This window comes from Triticum urartu, chromosome 1 (genome assembly GCF_003073215.2).
Source record: "Triticum urartu cultivar G1812 chromosome 1, Tu2.1, whole genome shotgun sequence".
Taxonomy (NCBI): domain Eukaryota; kingdom Viridiplantae; phylum Streptophyta; class Magnoliopsida; order Poales; family Poaceae; genus Triticum; species Triticum urartu.
The window spans coordinates 496,155,535-496,172,510 of NC_053022.1; the positions used below are offsets into that span (position 1 = coordinate 496,155,535).

General features: G+C 51.7%; 2 protein-coding genes across 2 annotated transcripts; both read right to left on the reverse strand.

The window, feature by feature from the left end:
* Positions 1-5,678: 5,678 nt before the first annotated feature.
* On the reverse strand, positions 5,679-7,050 carry LOC125522234 (probable sarcosine oxidase). The gene has a single exon (XM_048687322.1). The coding sequence runs from the start codon at positions 6,988-6,990 to the stop codon at positions 5,761-5,763; it is 1,230 nt and encodes a 409-aa protein (XP_048543279.1). The 5' UTR covers positions 6,991-7,050; the 3' UTR covers positions 5,679-5,760.
* A 2,882-nt stretch (positions 7,051-9,932) lies between these two features.
* On the reverse strand, positions 9,933-16,070 carry LOC125522224 (histone-lysine N-methyltransferase, H3 lysine-9 specific SUVH1-like). The gene is made up of 3 exons (XM_048687312.1): positions 15,949-16,070; positions 10,844-12,944; positions 9,933-10,318 (listed from the first exon to the last, which is right to left on the reverse strand). Exon 2 carries the CDS (start codon positions 12,922-12,924, stop codon positions 10,900-10,902), a length of 2,025 nt encoding a protein of 674 aa, XP_048543269.1. The 5' UTR covers positions 12,925-12,944; positions 15,949-16,070; the 3' UTR covers positions 9,933-10,318; positions 10,844-10,899.
* Between the last annotated feature and the right edge of the window lie 906 nt (positions 16,071-16,976).

Below are 16,976 nucleotides of genomic sequence, written 5' to 3' on the forward strand. Positions count from 1 at the left end.
CACGCGTGCCGGGCGTTTGCAACCGCCACAACACTTCCAGACTTGTGAGAGGCCGCTACGCAAGATTTGGCGGCATGCTAGCCCCCGGAGGCCGCCGGCCACAGCCGTAGACGCGCGAAGGGCAATCCGCGTAGAGGGAATTTTTCGGATACTTCTCCATCACAAAAAATTATGAAAAAATACCATCGTTCCTATAGCACATGTGCCCACGTCGTGCAAAAAAACTCATGATTTTATCGCGCTCCGAGTATTTAATAATTTCACGCCGCATCGTTACAGCAGAAATGTACTAATGTGTCATCGCCGTCCGTGAGGGGGGGCCACGCCCCGGAGACGCGTGCCGCCTCGTCGGACATGCCACCACACCCCCCGCAAGTATGAGGGCCCGGTGCGACGCTCCGGTGGCATTGCTACCCCCGAGGCCCCGTCCCGCCTAACCCTGTAGCGTTTGACCACAGGATCTAGCCCTTTGACTTTGCACGGACGGGCTTTGACCAGCGGACCTCCCCGCCCGGTTGTGTTTGGTCAGCCCATAGGAACACTTTGGAGCAACAACCGGGCCAGACCCACAGCAAGATCCCCTCCGTGTAGACCCGACGCGTCCGTTTCCCTCCAGGTGCCGGCGGCGGCGCCGTCCGTGAGGGGGGGGGCACACCCCGGACACGCGTGCCGGGCGTTTGCAACAGCCACAACACTTCCAGACTTGTGAGAGGCCGCCTACGCAAGGTTTGGCGGCATGCTAGCCTCCGGAGGCCGCCGGCCACAGCCGTAGACGCGCGAAGGGCAATCCGCGTAGAGGGAATTTTTCGGATACTTCTCCATCACCAAAAATTATGAAAAAATACCATCATTCCTATAGCACATGTGCCCACGTCGTGCAAAAAAACTCATGATTTTATCGCGCTCCGAGTATTTAATAATATTCATCCCGCATCATTACCGCAGAACGTCTACTACCGTGTCATCGCCGTCCGTGAGGGGGGGCCACGCCCCGGAGACGCGTGCCGCCTCTTCGGACATGCCACCACACCACCCCGCAAGTATGAGGGCCCGGTGCGACGCTCCGGTGGCATTGCTACCCCCCAGGCCCCGTCCCGCCTAACCCTGTAGCGTTTGACCACGGGATCTAGCCCTTTGACTTTGCACGGACGGACTTTGACCAGCGGACCTCCCCGCCCGGTTGTGTATGTCAGCCCATAGGAACACTTTGAAGCAACAACCGGGCAAGACCCACAGCAAGATCCCCTCCGTGTAGACCCGACGCGTCCGTTTCCCCCCTCCAGGTGCCGGCGGCGGCACCGTCCGTGAGTGGGGCACACCCCGGACACGCGTGCCGGGCGTTTACAACCGCCACAACACTTCCAGACTTGTGAGAGGCCGCCTACGCACAGATTTGGCGGCATGCTAGCCCCCGGAGGCCGCCGGCCACAGCCGTCGACGCGAAGGGCAATCCGCGTAGAGGGAATTTTTCGGATACTTCTCCATCACCAAAAATTATGAAAAAATACCATCGTTCCTATAGCACATGTGCCCACGTCGTGCAAAAAAACTCATGATTTTATCGCGCTCCGAGTATTTAATATACACGCCGCATCGTTACCGCAGAACGTCTACTACCGTGTCATCGCCGTCCGTGAGGGGGGGCCACGCCCCGGAGACGCGTGCCGCCTCTTCGGACATGCCACCACAGCACCCCGCATGTATGAGGGCCCGGTGCGACGCTCCGGTGGCATTGCTACCCCCCAGGGCCCCCGTCCCGCCTAACCCTGTAGCGTTTGACCACGGGATCTAGCCATTTGACTTTGCACGGACGGGCTTTGACCAGCGGACCTCCCCGCCCGGTTGTGTTAGGTCAGCCCATAGGAACACTTTGGAGCAACAACCGGGCTAGACCCACAGCAAGATCCCCTCCGTGTAGACCCGACGCGTCCGTTTCCCCCTCCAGGTGCCGGCGGCGGCGCCGTCCGTGAGGGGGGGCACACCCCGGACACGCGTGCCGGGCGTTTGCAACCGCCACAACACTTCCAGACTTGTGAGAGGCCGCCTACGCAAGATTTGGCGGCATGCTAGCCCCCGGAGGCCGCCGGCCACAGCCGTAGACGCGCGAAGGGCAATCCGCGTAGAGGGAATTTTTCGGATACTTCTCCATCACCAAAAATTATGAAAAAATACCATCGTTCCTATAGCACATGTGCCCACGTTGTGCAAAAAAACTCATGATTTTATCGCGCTCCGAGTATTTAATAATTTCACGCCGCATCGTTACCGCAGAACGTCTACTAATGTGTCATCGCCGTCCGTGAGGGGGGGCCACGCCCCGGAGACGCGTGCCGCCTCTTCGGACATGCCACCACACCCCCCGCAAGTATGAGGGCCTCGCGACGCTCCGGTGGCATTGCTACCCCCCGAGGGCCCCCGTCCCGCCTAACCCTGTAGCGTTTGACCACAGGATCTAGCCCTTTGACTTTGCACGGACGGGCTTTGACCAGCGGACCTCCCCGCCCGGTTGTGTTTGTCAGCCCATAGGAACACTTTGGAGCAACAACCGGGCCAGACCCACAGCAAGATCCCCTCCGTGTAGACCCGACGCGTCCGTTTCCCCCCTCCAGGTGCCGGCGGCGGCGCCGTCCGTGAGGGGGGCACACCCCGGACACGCGTGCCGGGCGTTTGCAACCGCCACAACACTTCCAGACTTGTGAGAGGCCGCCTACGCAAGATTTGGCGGCATGCTAGCCCCCGGAGGCCGCCGGCCACAGCCGTAGACGCGCGAAGGGCAATCCGCGTAGAGGGAATTTTTCGGATACTTCTCCATCACCAAAAATTATGAAAAAATACCATCGTTCCTATAGCACATGTGCCCACGTCGTGCAAAAAAACTCATGATTTTATCGCGCTCCGAGTATTTAGATATTACGCCGCATCGTTACCGCAGAACGTCTACTACCGTGTCATCGCCGTCCGTGAGGGGGGGCCACGCCCCGGAGACGCGTGCCGCCTCTTCGGACATGCCACCACACCACCCCGCATGTATGAGGGCCCGGTGCGACGCTCCGGTGGCATTGCTACCCCCCAGGGCCCCCGTCCCGCCTAACCCTGTAGCGTTTGACCACGGGATCTAGCCATTTGACTTTGCACGGACGGGCTTTGACCAGCGGACCTCCCCGCCCGGTTGTGTTAGGTCAGCCCATAGGAACACTTTGGAGCAACAACCGGGCGAAGACCCACAGCAAGATCCCCTCTGTGTAGACCCGACGCGTCCGTTTCCCCCCTCCAGGTGCCGGCGGCGGCGCCGTCCGTGAGGGGGGGCACACCCCGGACACGCGTGCCGGGCGTTTGCAACCGCCACAACACTTCCAGACTTGTGAGAGGCCGCCTACGCAAGATTTGGCGGCATGCTAGCCCCCGGAGGCCGCCGGCCACAGCCGTAGACGCGCGAAGGGCAATCCGCGTAGAGTGAATTTTTCGGATACTTCTCCATCACCAAAAATTATGAAAAAATACCATCGTTCCTATAGCACATGTGCCCACGTCGTGCAAAAAAACTCATGATTTTATCGCGCTCCGAGTATTTAATAATATTCACGCCGCATCGTTACCGCAGAACGTCTACTACCGTGTCATCGCCGTCCGTGAGGGGGGGCCACGCCCCGGAGACGCGTGCCGCCTCTTCGGACATGCCACCACACCACCCCGCATGTATGAGGGCCCGGTGCGATGCTCCGGTGGCATTGCTACCCAGGCCCGTCCCGCCTAACCCTGTAGCGTTTGACCACGGGATCTAGCTTTGACTTTGCACGGACGGGCTTTGACCAGCGACCTCCCCCTCGGTTGTGTTAGGTCAGCCCATAGGAACACTTTGGAGCAACATCCGGGCCAGACCCACAGCAAGATCCCCTCCGTGTAGACCCCACGCGTCCGTTTCCCCCCTCCAGGTGCCGGCGGCGGCGCCGTCCGTGAGGGGGGCACACCCCGGACACGCGTGCCGGGCGTTTGCAACCGCCACAACACTTCCAGACTTGTGAGAGGCCGCCTACGCAAGATTTGGCGGCATGCTAGCCCCCGGAGGCCGCCGGCCACAGCCGTAGACGCGCGAAGGGCAATCCGCGTAGAGGGAATTTTTCGGATACTTCTCCATCACCAAAAATTATGAAAAAATACCATCGTTCCTATAGCACATGTGCCCACGTCGTGCAAAAAAACTCATGATTTTACGCGCTCCGAGTATTTAATATTCACGCCGCATCGTTACCGCAGAACGTCTACTACCGTGTCATCGCCGTCCGTGAGGGGCACGCCCCGGAGACGCGTGCCGCCTCTTCGGACATGCCACCACACCACCCCGCAAGTATGAGGGCCCGGTGCGACGCTCCGGTGGCATTGCTACCCCCAGGGCCCCCGCACCACCCGGTTGTGTTAGGTCATCTCATAGAAACACTTGAGAGCAACGTCCCCTCCGTATAGACCCGATGCGGCTGTTTCCGCCCTCCAAATGCTGGCGGCGGCGCCGTCCGTGAGGGGGCACACCGCAGACGTGAGGGGGTCACACTCCGGAGACGGGTGCCGGGCGTTTGCAACCGCCACTCAACTTCTATCGCATAGCTGTTTTTGATTTTAATAAAATTTAAGGACCTATATTCAAAAGAACATGACAGCATATTATTAATGTGCTCGAAAAAAATACAAACTATATATATATATATATTCATAATCTATGGAAAAAATTACAAACTACATATATATTCATATAATACATAAAAAAGCATGAACACATATTTTTTTAAAAGCATAAAAACATATGCAAAAAAACGTATGTAAAAAAGCATTAAAACATATGCAAAAAAGTATGTAAAAAAATAGCTATGCCGACGGCAAAGCCGTCGGCATAGATACGGCAGAGTTCTGGTGGGCGCCGTGCCGCGGATCGGTGACGTGGCAGATATGTCGACGGCTACCGTCGGCATACCTACGCCGCGGATCGGTGACGTGGCATGCGGAGATATGCCGACGGCCGCCCGTCCAGACCGTCGGCATAGGTTTGACGGCGTTAGCCACTAGTCACGGGCGGGGTCGCCGGGCCCACAGTTATACCGACGGTCGATTTATGTCGACGGCTGCTGTCGGCATGTCTGTGGCTAGGTCGACGGCCGTTCTGTGCCGACGGCGGCCGTCGGCATAGGTCCACGTAACCCGACGGCCAGTTTAAGCCGACGGACAGGACTGGGCTGTCGGCATATCTCGAACTAGGCCAACGGCAGCCGTAGGCATAGCTTTGGCCGTCGGTGTATGCCCGTTTTCCGGTAGTGTTGTAAGTCAATTTTGTTCGTAATCCTCCGCTCGTGTAGCATTCTTGTTCTTAAATTATACACACTACTTTTTTTGTGGGTGTCAAGAGTAGTTTAAACTTACTAATAATAACTATACTATACCTCACACATTGCTGTAAAATTGAATATATAGTTTCTAAATATTATGTAGAATACTAATGCAGTCATTATGATTTTAACTTTGTGAGAATTATTTGCATAACCAATAAAGATCTTAACCAAAAAAGTTCCGCAAGTCACACTAAAATGCAATGAACTTTTTTGGGGTCAAAATGCTAATGGATGAAGCTAGAAAATGTAACGACCATAATAATTTCGATGAAGTTGAAGCACACATTTTGAGATAATTAGAAGTATGAGATCACTCGGAATGTAATCTTATTTAGGTATAACTGAGATTTATGAAAGCCTCACATAATTGAATTAGCAAACTGATTTAATCATCCTTGCTGTTACCCATGGGATTGCCCTTAAACTGGTTGATTTTAAAGTGCCGGAGCTCAACCCCGGCCTCTGCCGCGGTCCTGGCCTCGCCGTCGATGGCCAGCTCGGCGAGGATCATCCCCACCGCCGGCCCCATCTTGAACCCATGCCCAGAGAACCCGGCCCCGAGCACCACGTCCTGGCCGAACTCCCCGCCGAGGAAGTCGATCACGAAGTCTTTGTCCGGAGTCATGGAGTACATGCATGACTGCCGAACGACCGGCCCGCCGTCGGTCACCACGTGTCCCGGCATGAACTCCTCGATCCACCGCGCGACCCGATCGGCGGCGTCGCCACCACCGGAGACCCAGTCCCGGCTGTTGGGGTCGCACGGCGGCCCGCCGTCGTAGTTGATTTTGATGAGGCCCGGGAGCTCCAGCGACGGCGTGCTGTACACGTGGGGGTCCCCGTAGCTGGAGAACGTCGGGAACCCGGCCGCCGCAGTGAGCTCGTGCTCGTGGCCTGGCCTGATCTTCCAGTACAGGGTGAGCATGTGCAGCGGCTGGATGGGCAGCTCCAGGCCGGCGACGGACCCGACCAGCTTGCTCGTCCATGCGCCGACGGTGACGATGCATTTGGCGCCGTGGAACTCCTCGCCGTCGCTCGTCGTCACCCGGACACCGGCCCCTCCCTCCTCCTTGACGATGCCGACGACCTCCTTGTTGTCCCTGACGACGGCGCCCTTCTTGACGGCCAGCGCCTGGAACATGGCGACGGCCTTGGTGGCGTCCAGCACGCCGCCGCCGAGCTCGCTCACGGCCGTCACCCACCCGTCGGGGACGCGGAACACGCCGCCGCCCCACCTCCCGGCCAGATCCACCTCCGCGCCGCCCCCGTTCCCGACGGCGGCGAGGAGCGCGGCGTTGCTGCGCGGGCCCATGGCGAGGTGCGGCGACGGGGTGAGCACGCGGTAGCCGGCGTCGGCCTGGGCGTCGCCCCAGAGGCGGCGGGCGAGGCGGACCATGGGCGGGTAGCGCGCCTTCGGGTAGGCGTCGCGGATGGTGCGGGAGTGGCCGTGCGAGGAGCCGAGGTCGTGGAGCAGGTCGAAGCGCTCGAGGAGGAGGGTCCGGGCGCCGCGGGACGCCGCCGCGTGCGCCGCGCAGCTGCCCATGATGCCCGCGCCCACCACGATCACGTCGAAATCGGCCCGGCCGAGGTCACCGGCGGCGTCTGCGGCGGCCATGATGCCAACGCGCTCTCGGTTTGGTCTGGCCGGTTGCTCTCCGGTGCACAGCCAAGTGAGCAGGTCAGATGTGTGCTCTAGTTCAAGAGTGGCAAGCGGTATATATAGATGTAGGCCATCTCATGACTTGTGTGGCCTCGTGCGCAGATCATTCTGTAGCGGATGGGTGCCCTGATTGATTATTTTTTATCAAAGCCGCCGCTCCTTAAACATGTGCCCTTGACAGATTCATCGTCGCAAGAGAGGGTAAAGAGCCCGAGGACGTATCTGCTTGTTGTAACACTATGGAACTTTCAAAGCTCAAGACTGGACAAATCGGCACAACTTCTTTCACTTTACCTTTGAACAATCGTCTGCTTCACCCGCAACAACAACAACAACAACAACCGTCTGCTTGTTATAAAAAAGGCCGGTCGATTATTTCGCCATCAAATGCAACTTATTGCATTCTTGTGGTAAACTAATACTCGCTTTTATCCATAATAATTGTACTAAGTCAGCAACAAATCGAAGGGAGTAAATATTTTTTTAGGGTCCCGATAACTGTCACACGTGTGGTGTATCGGGTAGTTGTGCCACACTCCTCGTGTGACATGGACAGCAACCAGCCCACACATCTACGTGTGGGCAAAACAACTAATGCCCACACACATCTTTTTTTTCCTCCTGAACCCTCTCACACGCGTGCGTGTGGCCGAAGTTGATAACGCCCACACGCCCGTATGTCAGGCCTCGTACCCTTCTGGTCCCGCACGCGACGCGTGACGCCCACCGCGCGCTCGCAGTTGTCATGGTCCAGACCCTCGTCCATGTTCGTTTATCTGCAGTTGCCATGTCGCTGAACTACGGTTGCCATGTCGGACAACTGCAGTTGCCATGGTTGCTCAACTGCAATTGCCATGTATAGTCTGATCTAATGTAGTTGCCATGATTTCATAACTTTAGGAGTTGCCACATACTAACACTAGGCAGTTGAGAGAGTTGTCATGTGCTCACAAGCATGCTAGGGCAGTTGCCATGTAAAAAGGAAGAGTTGCCATCTGCTTACGTGCACGTTAGGGCAGTTGCCATGTACGTGCACGTTGGGGCAGTTGCTATGTACCATGCAAAAACACATGGCAACTCGGTAAAAAACAGTTGCCATCTGCTTACGTGCACACTAGGCAGTTGTCGTGTACCCTGCAAAAACATATGGCAACTCGGGTAAAAAAAAAGAGTTGCCACCTGCTTATAAAGCACACTAGAGGCAGTTGTCATGTGCGCTGCAAAAACACATGGCAACTAGCAGCTTACGTGTGGGAGAGGAGACGGGCGTGTGGGCGAGATGGCAAATGCCCACACACCAGCCCTTGTGCGTGACTGAAAACTGGTGTGTGGGTGAACTGCTAAACGCCCACACACCGGCCCTTCCGTGTGGTAAAACGGATGTGTGGGCGAACTATGTCACACACCACACACACGCCTTGTCCTACGTGGCACAGAAAATCAGCCAGATTATGTCAAGATTCGTGCATATAGTACTGGACGGTGATGGATGCGTGTGGTCAAGATAGTCAACGTCCACACATGTGGGTGTTAACATTTCCGTTTTAAAGAACATTTTTCGCATACATAGTACTTACCCATGTAATAGTTGACTATCTACCAAGCGGGCAAGCATGGTAAAAGCAATATCAAACAGACAAAGTATAGTTGGCTAGCTGTACAACCTGACCACCAAGTTCAGTTTGCTATAATTGACTCTGATCATCTGATGCACGTTTTCCTACTTATTTTCATGAATATCAGGCGAATGTGTGCACTACTCGACCGATTAAGATAAAAATCTTGATACTCGTACTTTTAAAGGTTATGTGCATCCCTAGTCAGCGCAAATGTCAGGAGAAATAAAAGTATTTTCTAAAAATGTGGCAGTTGTGTGCATCCTAACAATGCAGAGACTGAGTGTGCAATCACTTTGCTTATATGTTTTTAATGTGACGTTATGAATTAATAAAAGTGACCTTTACTAAAAAAAGTATATTCTTTTCCCCATTCTTGATCATACTTTGCGTGTGCATTTGACGGTGAAAAGAAATACAAGCCTTCTAAAATAAGAAGATTATTGTTTTGAGGTTCTTCGAAAGTATAAACACCTAGGACTGTTCCCTTTCTCCACACGGGGCAACATAATAAGGTGACTAGGGTTTTGGTCCGCCCCGCCTCCGATGGCCCTTGGTTCTTGGAGGTGCGGAGGAACCCGGTCCCTTGCCGGTGGGAGGGATCACATTCTTGTTTTAGGTAGTTTTAGCATCTTTTGGGGGGCTGCGAGGCGACGATGACTTTCCATAGTAGAAATAATGTCTTTCAGATATCATCCCGTCCCAGCGGTGTGTCTAGCGCCGATGGAGGGAATGTGAATGTGTGTCTCTGACGGATCTCTCCTAGGATTTGGTCGACTTTGGTCTTCGATGGATCTGTTTGGATCCAATCTGTGTTTCGTCTCCAGTGGATCCCTCCCAGGATTCGATCAATGTTGGTCTTCTGTGGATCTGCTTGGATCCAGTCCGCGTTTCGCCTCCGATGGATTCATCTGGATTCGGCCGGCATAACATTTTATTAGAAGGTTACATCAAAGGAGGTAAGACCTTTGTCCACTGGTGACTGACGATCATATAAAGTAGAGACAGGTTTGTAGGACGCAGCCAATTGCACTAAAGTGTGGCCACGTGCTCCCACTTAGCACACGGTGCGGCGGCGCAGCCTGGTTATGTTGTTAATACCTCCCCTGGTAGTAAGTGGTAACTGGTAAGTACTCTTTCCATACGCTTAGGTCATTGCTTACGGAACGCTCAATGGACCGCTTACCTATTTGGCGTTCCATCCAGGCTTCCATATGTTTTAGCTGGCTCCCTAGCGAGGATGGAGACGCGGAAAATATAGAATTTGGGACGGTGAACGGAACAGGACACAGGTAAAAATCTGAGCCGAACGCGAGACGAGGCTAAGCCACATGTTTTTACAGCACCGGGTCTTGACAAGTCGCAGCTAACAGCCAGGGGTCCAGTTAAGAACTGACGCTAGCCTACACAGGAACGGATGGCAAGGAGAAGGGAAGACAGATTAGCAGCAGGACATGCATCGACACACGCATCCACCAAGTATCCGAACAAATGGTGGGCACAAAGCCACCATCCGGCAGAACAGAGGCCAAGTGCGGCATTGACACGACATGGGCATTCTACAGCTCGAAGATAGCTTAAAGTCTTCGCGGTTCCGAACGACCGATTATTAATCATCTTCCCAGGAGCCAATCTAACATTGGTAGAATCGGTAGCAGCACAAACATCTGCAAGGTGAGCAGACAGGTAGTGAGTAGAGCAAATGCTCAAAAGATGGTATATGTTCCTATCCAAACAAATAAGATGGTATATAGACCCACAAGTAAAGCTAAAAGGTGATAAACATACTAACATCTAGCTTTAAATACTTTAGAGACGCAGAAAGCGAAGCCTTTCTTCTGCTGTATCACGTATAAACACAGATGCAGCTTAGCTATGGGTAAATAGCATGTGATGTGCAGCATTTCAAGACTACCAAGAGCTGCGCTTGCCTATCATCATCATACATATGCGGTGCCAAGTAACTACAGCAGTTTGTTCGAACAAGAATATTAGTGCTAGAGGAAGATAAAATGCCAAATTCGATGATACAAACGTGCAAATTGCTACAGTACTATGCTAGTAGATCACATGACTAGTCACTCCAGAAATATAGCGATTCAGCATCAGGTGCAATAGATGCATACTTGAGTAATACAGTAAATGGATGAACACACCGGCAATACATAAACCCAATCTGGCAGAGAAGATACCTAGCATATTGGCCTGCATGTTGATCCACCACAATATACATGAGCCCTAATGTGAATCAAAATAACCCGCGACAGGTTAATGATCCACACAGGCAGGTCTTGCTCCGACTGGTCCCGGCTCCAACCACACCATAGTCATAAGTTAACTCCGTCATGGGAGGGATGTGATTAAGTGCAAAGAACATTATACGTGGGTGCTTGTCATCTCCATGGTCGTATTGCACTGGTTGCCAGAAGGCATTTGGGGAGCAACTGTGGTTCATGAAACGCGAGACATTTCCAATCTGTTTTGCACTTATCTTGATGGGCAGCGGCTGAAATTCATCAGGTGATACATATGTGCTTTCCTTGCCTATCAATTCAGGCCCAGAGTTCCATTTTAGCGTCTTCTCACCAGGACACATGGTCTGAAAAATGTAATCATCTTCACTATCATCCAAATTAACTTGAAGCTCATCAATAACCTCCCCAGCATACTCGCAAATAAATGCACCAGCACGAATAGGATCCCAACAGCGAAGACCCCAGCCTCGATTTGTGGTCCTGAAGACCTCAAAGTGGTACCTGATCCCCTTTTGGCACACTCTGTTCCGACAATTCAGGCTGCAATGGCAAGCTTCACCACATTCATATATTACTGGCTTGCGGCACACCAACACTCCTGCTGAGCTGTACGGTAGATCACCTCCATTATGTTGCCCACAAGCACAGTTTGCATCACCGGGTAGGCAAACACTCTGGCAACCGCAACCCTGCAAGGCTTTCATGGAGCTGAGGGGTCTCGGGTATTTGACCTCAGTAGTATAGGTAAAATGCCCAGGTCCTTTCTCATGGTCTATCTCATTGACGACACAAACTGGGAACGTTTCAGCCCCAGATGATAGGTCATGTTGTATAACCCTGCCTCTTGTTGATGCATTTTGTATCCATCGCTGCGTCCTCTTCCATATCGCAGCTCCATCACGCTGTCCAGGTTCACGCTGCAGCCTGTACTTGAAGCAGTTGATGCCAAACTTTGTTCTCTCCTTCCAGGACTCTTGGATTTTATAGAGGCCATCGTATATGTAGATTTTGCCAGTTATCGTAGCTGGATCTCTGAATCCCCGCACGACCCTTATCTCATTCTTCCTGTGCAAACTCCTCTCGAGAGCAAGGTTGCCCCTCTCAAGCTTCTGGTCATGCCTCTCCTCGGTATTCCTACTGTTACCCCCTGAACCACTGTACACCAGCGTGTCTGTGTCATCATCATCATTCTCATAACCACCTGCCGCGACAATACATATTGCTACAGAATCCTCGCCATTTCCAAAGTTAGCACTCATGTAATCAATGCCACTCATGCTAGGCGCGTGCAACCCGATGATGCATAGCTCCATCCTGAAATAGAAAATATCGCCTATTTCAACACCAGGAACAGTCCCTACCCTCTTTCCCACATTGGCCCTGATATCACTGGCCAGCATGATAGCGCCAGCTTTCAGGTCTGCACGTCTGCTAGCATCTAGCGTTTCATCCATCTGAAGATGTCTACGCCTGAGTGCCTCAAAGGTCATATGAACTGCTTCCACAGCCTCCCTGGGAGTACTATCTGAAGTGGGCAGAAAAGCAAGCAGCTTGCCAGAAACATGATTCCTGTAGATAGGCTTAGGGCGCTTGACCTTAACTCCATTTGAACCCTCAGCAGCCAAACCAGCTGACCTCTTAGTCTGACGTTCAGATGCCGAAGTCTGACTAACCGAATAAGGTTCGCCGTCATCATTACGTGGTGTAACCCCAGATGATCTCGTCTTGTATGCTGAGACAGGGGTAACATCAATGGGCACATTAGCACTTGTGCCTGCAGGCGAAAAAGCATTCGCAGTAGCACTGAAGGTGGCGAGTGATCCAACGGCAGGAAGGCTCCCAGCACCAAATCCTGTAGGAAACTGGCCAACCGGAGTCACAACGACCAACGGTGGGGTGCTTGACTGGTTAATGTTGACTCCCATGGGTGCAGGGAACATTGGAGCTAAAGATCTTAATGGCTTGGCATCCAGAAGCTCCTGATTAGGGCCAGGCATGAAATTCCTAGCCCTGTCCATGTTAAATCAACCAAGAATTCCTGCACAAGGAAGGAAAAACCTTAGTGGACTATACAGTTACAAAATCACAAAGGAGTAAGCAGCGCTTGGTGAATCCTGAAGCATGGTTGCATCCTTGAAAAAAGTACTGCATGTGACTCTACAACCAGCATGAAAGTAAAACACCAAGCTAAAATCTCACCTGCTTTTGTTACTCCTTTGATCTTTTCCAAAGCAAAACAGAAACCACCTATAGTGAACTACAAGAATTGATGGGTGCCCTTTGAGAACTATTCCCTCCGTTCCTAAATATTTGTCTTTCTAGAGATTTCAAATGGTCACCACATACGGATGTATATAGACATATTTTAGAGTGTAGATTCACTCATTTTGTTCCGTATGTAGTCACCATTTAAAACCTCTAGAAAGACAAATATTTAGGAACGGAGGGAGTACATTGGATCATTGCAGTTATCAACTAGATGAAGCATTTCCTTCTGAGTACTAAACAAGACGTAGCATTGAACCATTGGTACAAGGGTAAAACAGTAGTATATATCAGTAGCATTGATAATGGAAGAATTGCTAGGACACCAAGAAACACTAAAAAATATATATGTAAACTTACTATAATAACAAGTATCAAGGGTAGAGTAGCCACCAAATGCAAGAGCCATATGAGATGTAATAAGTTGGCTTATATTAGTTTTATGAATTCAATATCAACACACAAGCACAACTCAAGCCATGCAGATTAATATTGCCATCCAAACTAAATCAGTGACACTATACTCTTTCCATCGATTGCCGGTCACAGAGGGAGGGGGCCCAGCAGGACTAGAGTCACAACAAAATGGAAATTGAACATATGTAAGCTGGCGCTGTAGGAAACTGGCCAACCGAAGTCACAACGACCAACCGTGGGGTGCTTGACTGGTTCATTTGGTGGATTAGCAGCCGCCACATTTGTAATTGAACATAAGTAAGCTGGCGCATTTGTATTTGAACCTCTTATGATCCTACTTCATCAATGAAATACAGCCCTAGGGCTGTCTTTTCGTCAAAACAAAGTCTCATTTGTGTTTGAAATGGGAGGTCGTCTGTTCGATTCGTCAATTCAGCATTTCCTTGTTTCTTGCAGCTATTGGAGGAATGCATGATATGAAAATGAGAAAGAAAGCATGGGTTGATGGGCTTGGGACACAAAACCTTTACCGCTAGGACAATATAGCTGTTATGCTCACATTTAAAGTGTTTCTCTTATTTAAAGTATATGTCTGACCCAAATTATATCTTTTCTCTGCCACCGCCACTGTGGATTGCTCTTACAAGAGTGAGGACGAGCAAGGGAAGAACTTGGAAGATAGGAATACTTGATAATTGAAGGACCAGGATTGGGGCCTGCCATCAGTACTAGATTAGCACGAACGGTATGGAAGTTCAGGTGAATATCAGCCAAGAAGTGGAGATGCATCATGAAAAAGAAAAGAAGTGGAGGCACATAGTCCGATGCCCTCTTGCGTCACGCATCTGGCAGCTGCTAGCAATCCACCCTGTGTCTCCCCCTTCAAACGAATATGGGAAACGTGCACTCCACTGGGTCTGCCTGCCACGCTCACTCTTTTCGTCCTTCCTAGTTATACTGTGGTAAATCTTGGATGCCAGGAATGCTAACGTGTTTCGGCAGCTCTCACTATCTGCGGTGGATGTATCAAGGAACATAGTCGATGACCTCACTCAGTGGTAAAAAAGGCTAAAAGCAGCTGATGAAAAAGCCCTTGCGGTTTGTGGCGGGACTATCTATCCTCTCGCTAGCACTCTGCACACGAGCTTCTTTGAAATATATTCAGGTGGGGATTCACTCCCTCCTGGTGAAAATATCAAAGAAAAAAAATAAAACAGATTTAGAGCCGAATTTGGCAAATTAAAACATAAAGCATTTGCCTGGCTGATCCTCAATGATAGAATTTACACCAGGGATATGCTAAAACGTAGGCATTAGCATGTGTCTGGTGATGATCATTTATGATATGCCCTTTCAGAGCTAAAGAGGATTGGCAGCACCTATTCTTCCAGTGCAGTTTCAGCACAATGGTATGGACCTGCCTCCCTGTTGCTTGAGCCCTAGGGAGCTTAGCCATTTCAATCCTGTGGGCTTGTTGACATTTAGCTGGTCCTTGCTTCAAGGAGAATGTAATTTGGCTCCCTCGCACATTTGGAAGCAGCGCAATGGCCACATTTCGAAAGGTTCCAGGACGGCTTTTAGAGCTTGGAGGTCTGGCTTTGTTGCAGATGCTACCTTTCTTAAGTATAAGGTGAAGAAACAGCTAGTTACCCCTCTGTCATTATGGATTGGCACTTGGCAGACTGTTGAAAACAGTTTTTCCTTTTTCCTAGCTGATGTAAATAGTTGGTTGTATTATTTATTTGTTGCACAACGAAAATGGGTGTACAGGTAGCATTGGGAAAGTACATTTCAAGAACCAAATTTTCATTGAAATCAGTCCACCTATGTACAGCAAATGAGATGAGTCCATCTATAGCAAAGGTTTTTTTTATCTTGGTACAAATAAGTAGCGCAAAAACTTTCACTTTCTACCTATAATAAGTAGGAACAGAGCCCGGAGTTCCAATCCATGAACTTGTGTCAACACTCAACACTCATGGCCAACATTCTTTTTTTTTTTCAGAAGTTCCTATCTATTCGCCCACTCACTCCCCCTCTGTATATGAATCCTAAGTTCCGTGGTTATCGGAGCCCTAGAATTTGACATGGTCTTTACATGCCCTGGCGGTCAATATGAATGCCCGTCCTTAGGCCATCGGAATGGAGAGGGGAGAAAGCAGTATCCGGCCCGACGGGGAAGCCCCGATCACGCGTCCTCTCGGGACGGACGGGGAGAAGATAAGAAAACGTGTTCCGGTTCGCCGCGAGGCCGCGCGGAGTCCACCCTCAATCGAGAAATGGGCGCGGCTCGGCGGGGCCGTGCGGGCATGCATGCGTCGGGACTCGGGAGGGAGAGGAGCCGAGGATGGAGACGCTACCTGAGCCTCTCGGGACGAAGGGAGAGGAACGGAGAGTGGCCGCCGCCGCCGCCGACAGCGAGCGAGCGATCTCTCTGACGGCGGTTTGGTCGAAACGAAGAGAAGGAGAGGGCGCCGCCCACTGTGTGGGTGTGGGACGGGTGCGCGGCGACTGGTTTATTAATCGGGGCCGGGGCTCCTCTCTGGTCGGAGGTCGCGGGGGTGGCCGCATCCCGCGCGTCGGCCGCGGATCGGACGGCCGTGGTGCCCGCGTGCGCGTGGCGGCATGGGCCCGGCGCCACCACCTGGCGCCGCGAGAAAGAGACCGGAGTAGCGCGGAGTCCGAGGAAGGGAAGTGGGTGGTGGCGGGGGTGGGGGTGGGTGGGTCTCGGCGTTTTCTCGGGCTTGTTTTGTTGCACGGCGAGATGAGGTGGCACTTACTACCGAGGAAAAGGGGAGATGGCAAGCCGACGAGGCAGCGCGCTCACCCGAGCAAACATAGTAAACCAAAACATGCTAGACTCACGGGGGAGCTTGATGTATACAGTACCAATCGACCTTTCTGTACACAATGCAAGCGGAATCTATCGACAACGAAAAAACACAGGGATTGCTTGATGAACATATAAGGAAATAACGAAAAAAACACAGAGATTGCTTGATGAACATAAGCAAATATTTCTTTCTTCCAACCTGCCCCTCAATGTAGTAGGCTACTTAAATGGCATCAAGCAAAAACTTAAGCTCCAATTTGTGTGTTAAGCAATGAGCAATAAATTATGTGCTCAATAAGGAGAAACTTACCCCGCAAAAAAAATGTTCTATATAATTCAAATGTCGTATCAACGTCCATTTTTATCGCCATGCTCCCATATGTTTGGATTTATTTTGCACAAATAAGAGCACAAACCATAGACTTCGTCAAATATATAAACTACCATATTTGATACACTTTAGTTGAAAAATTAGAAGTTGCTACTGACGGTGTCCTACACTAGGGGGTACCAACCTAGGCGACCCATAGTCCATGGGCCGAGCTTACAGCCCGC

Excerpts from the sequence above, each read along its gene's own strand:
- LOC125522234 (XM_048687322.1), bottom strand. The coding sequence starts at position 6,990 with ATGGCCGCCGCAGACGCCGCCGGTGACCTCGGCCGGGCCGATTTCGAC.
- LOC125522224 (XM_048687312.1), bottom strand. The coding sequence starts at position 12,924 with ATGGACAGGGCTAGGAATTTCATGCCTGGCCCTAATCAGGAGCTTCTG.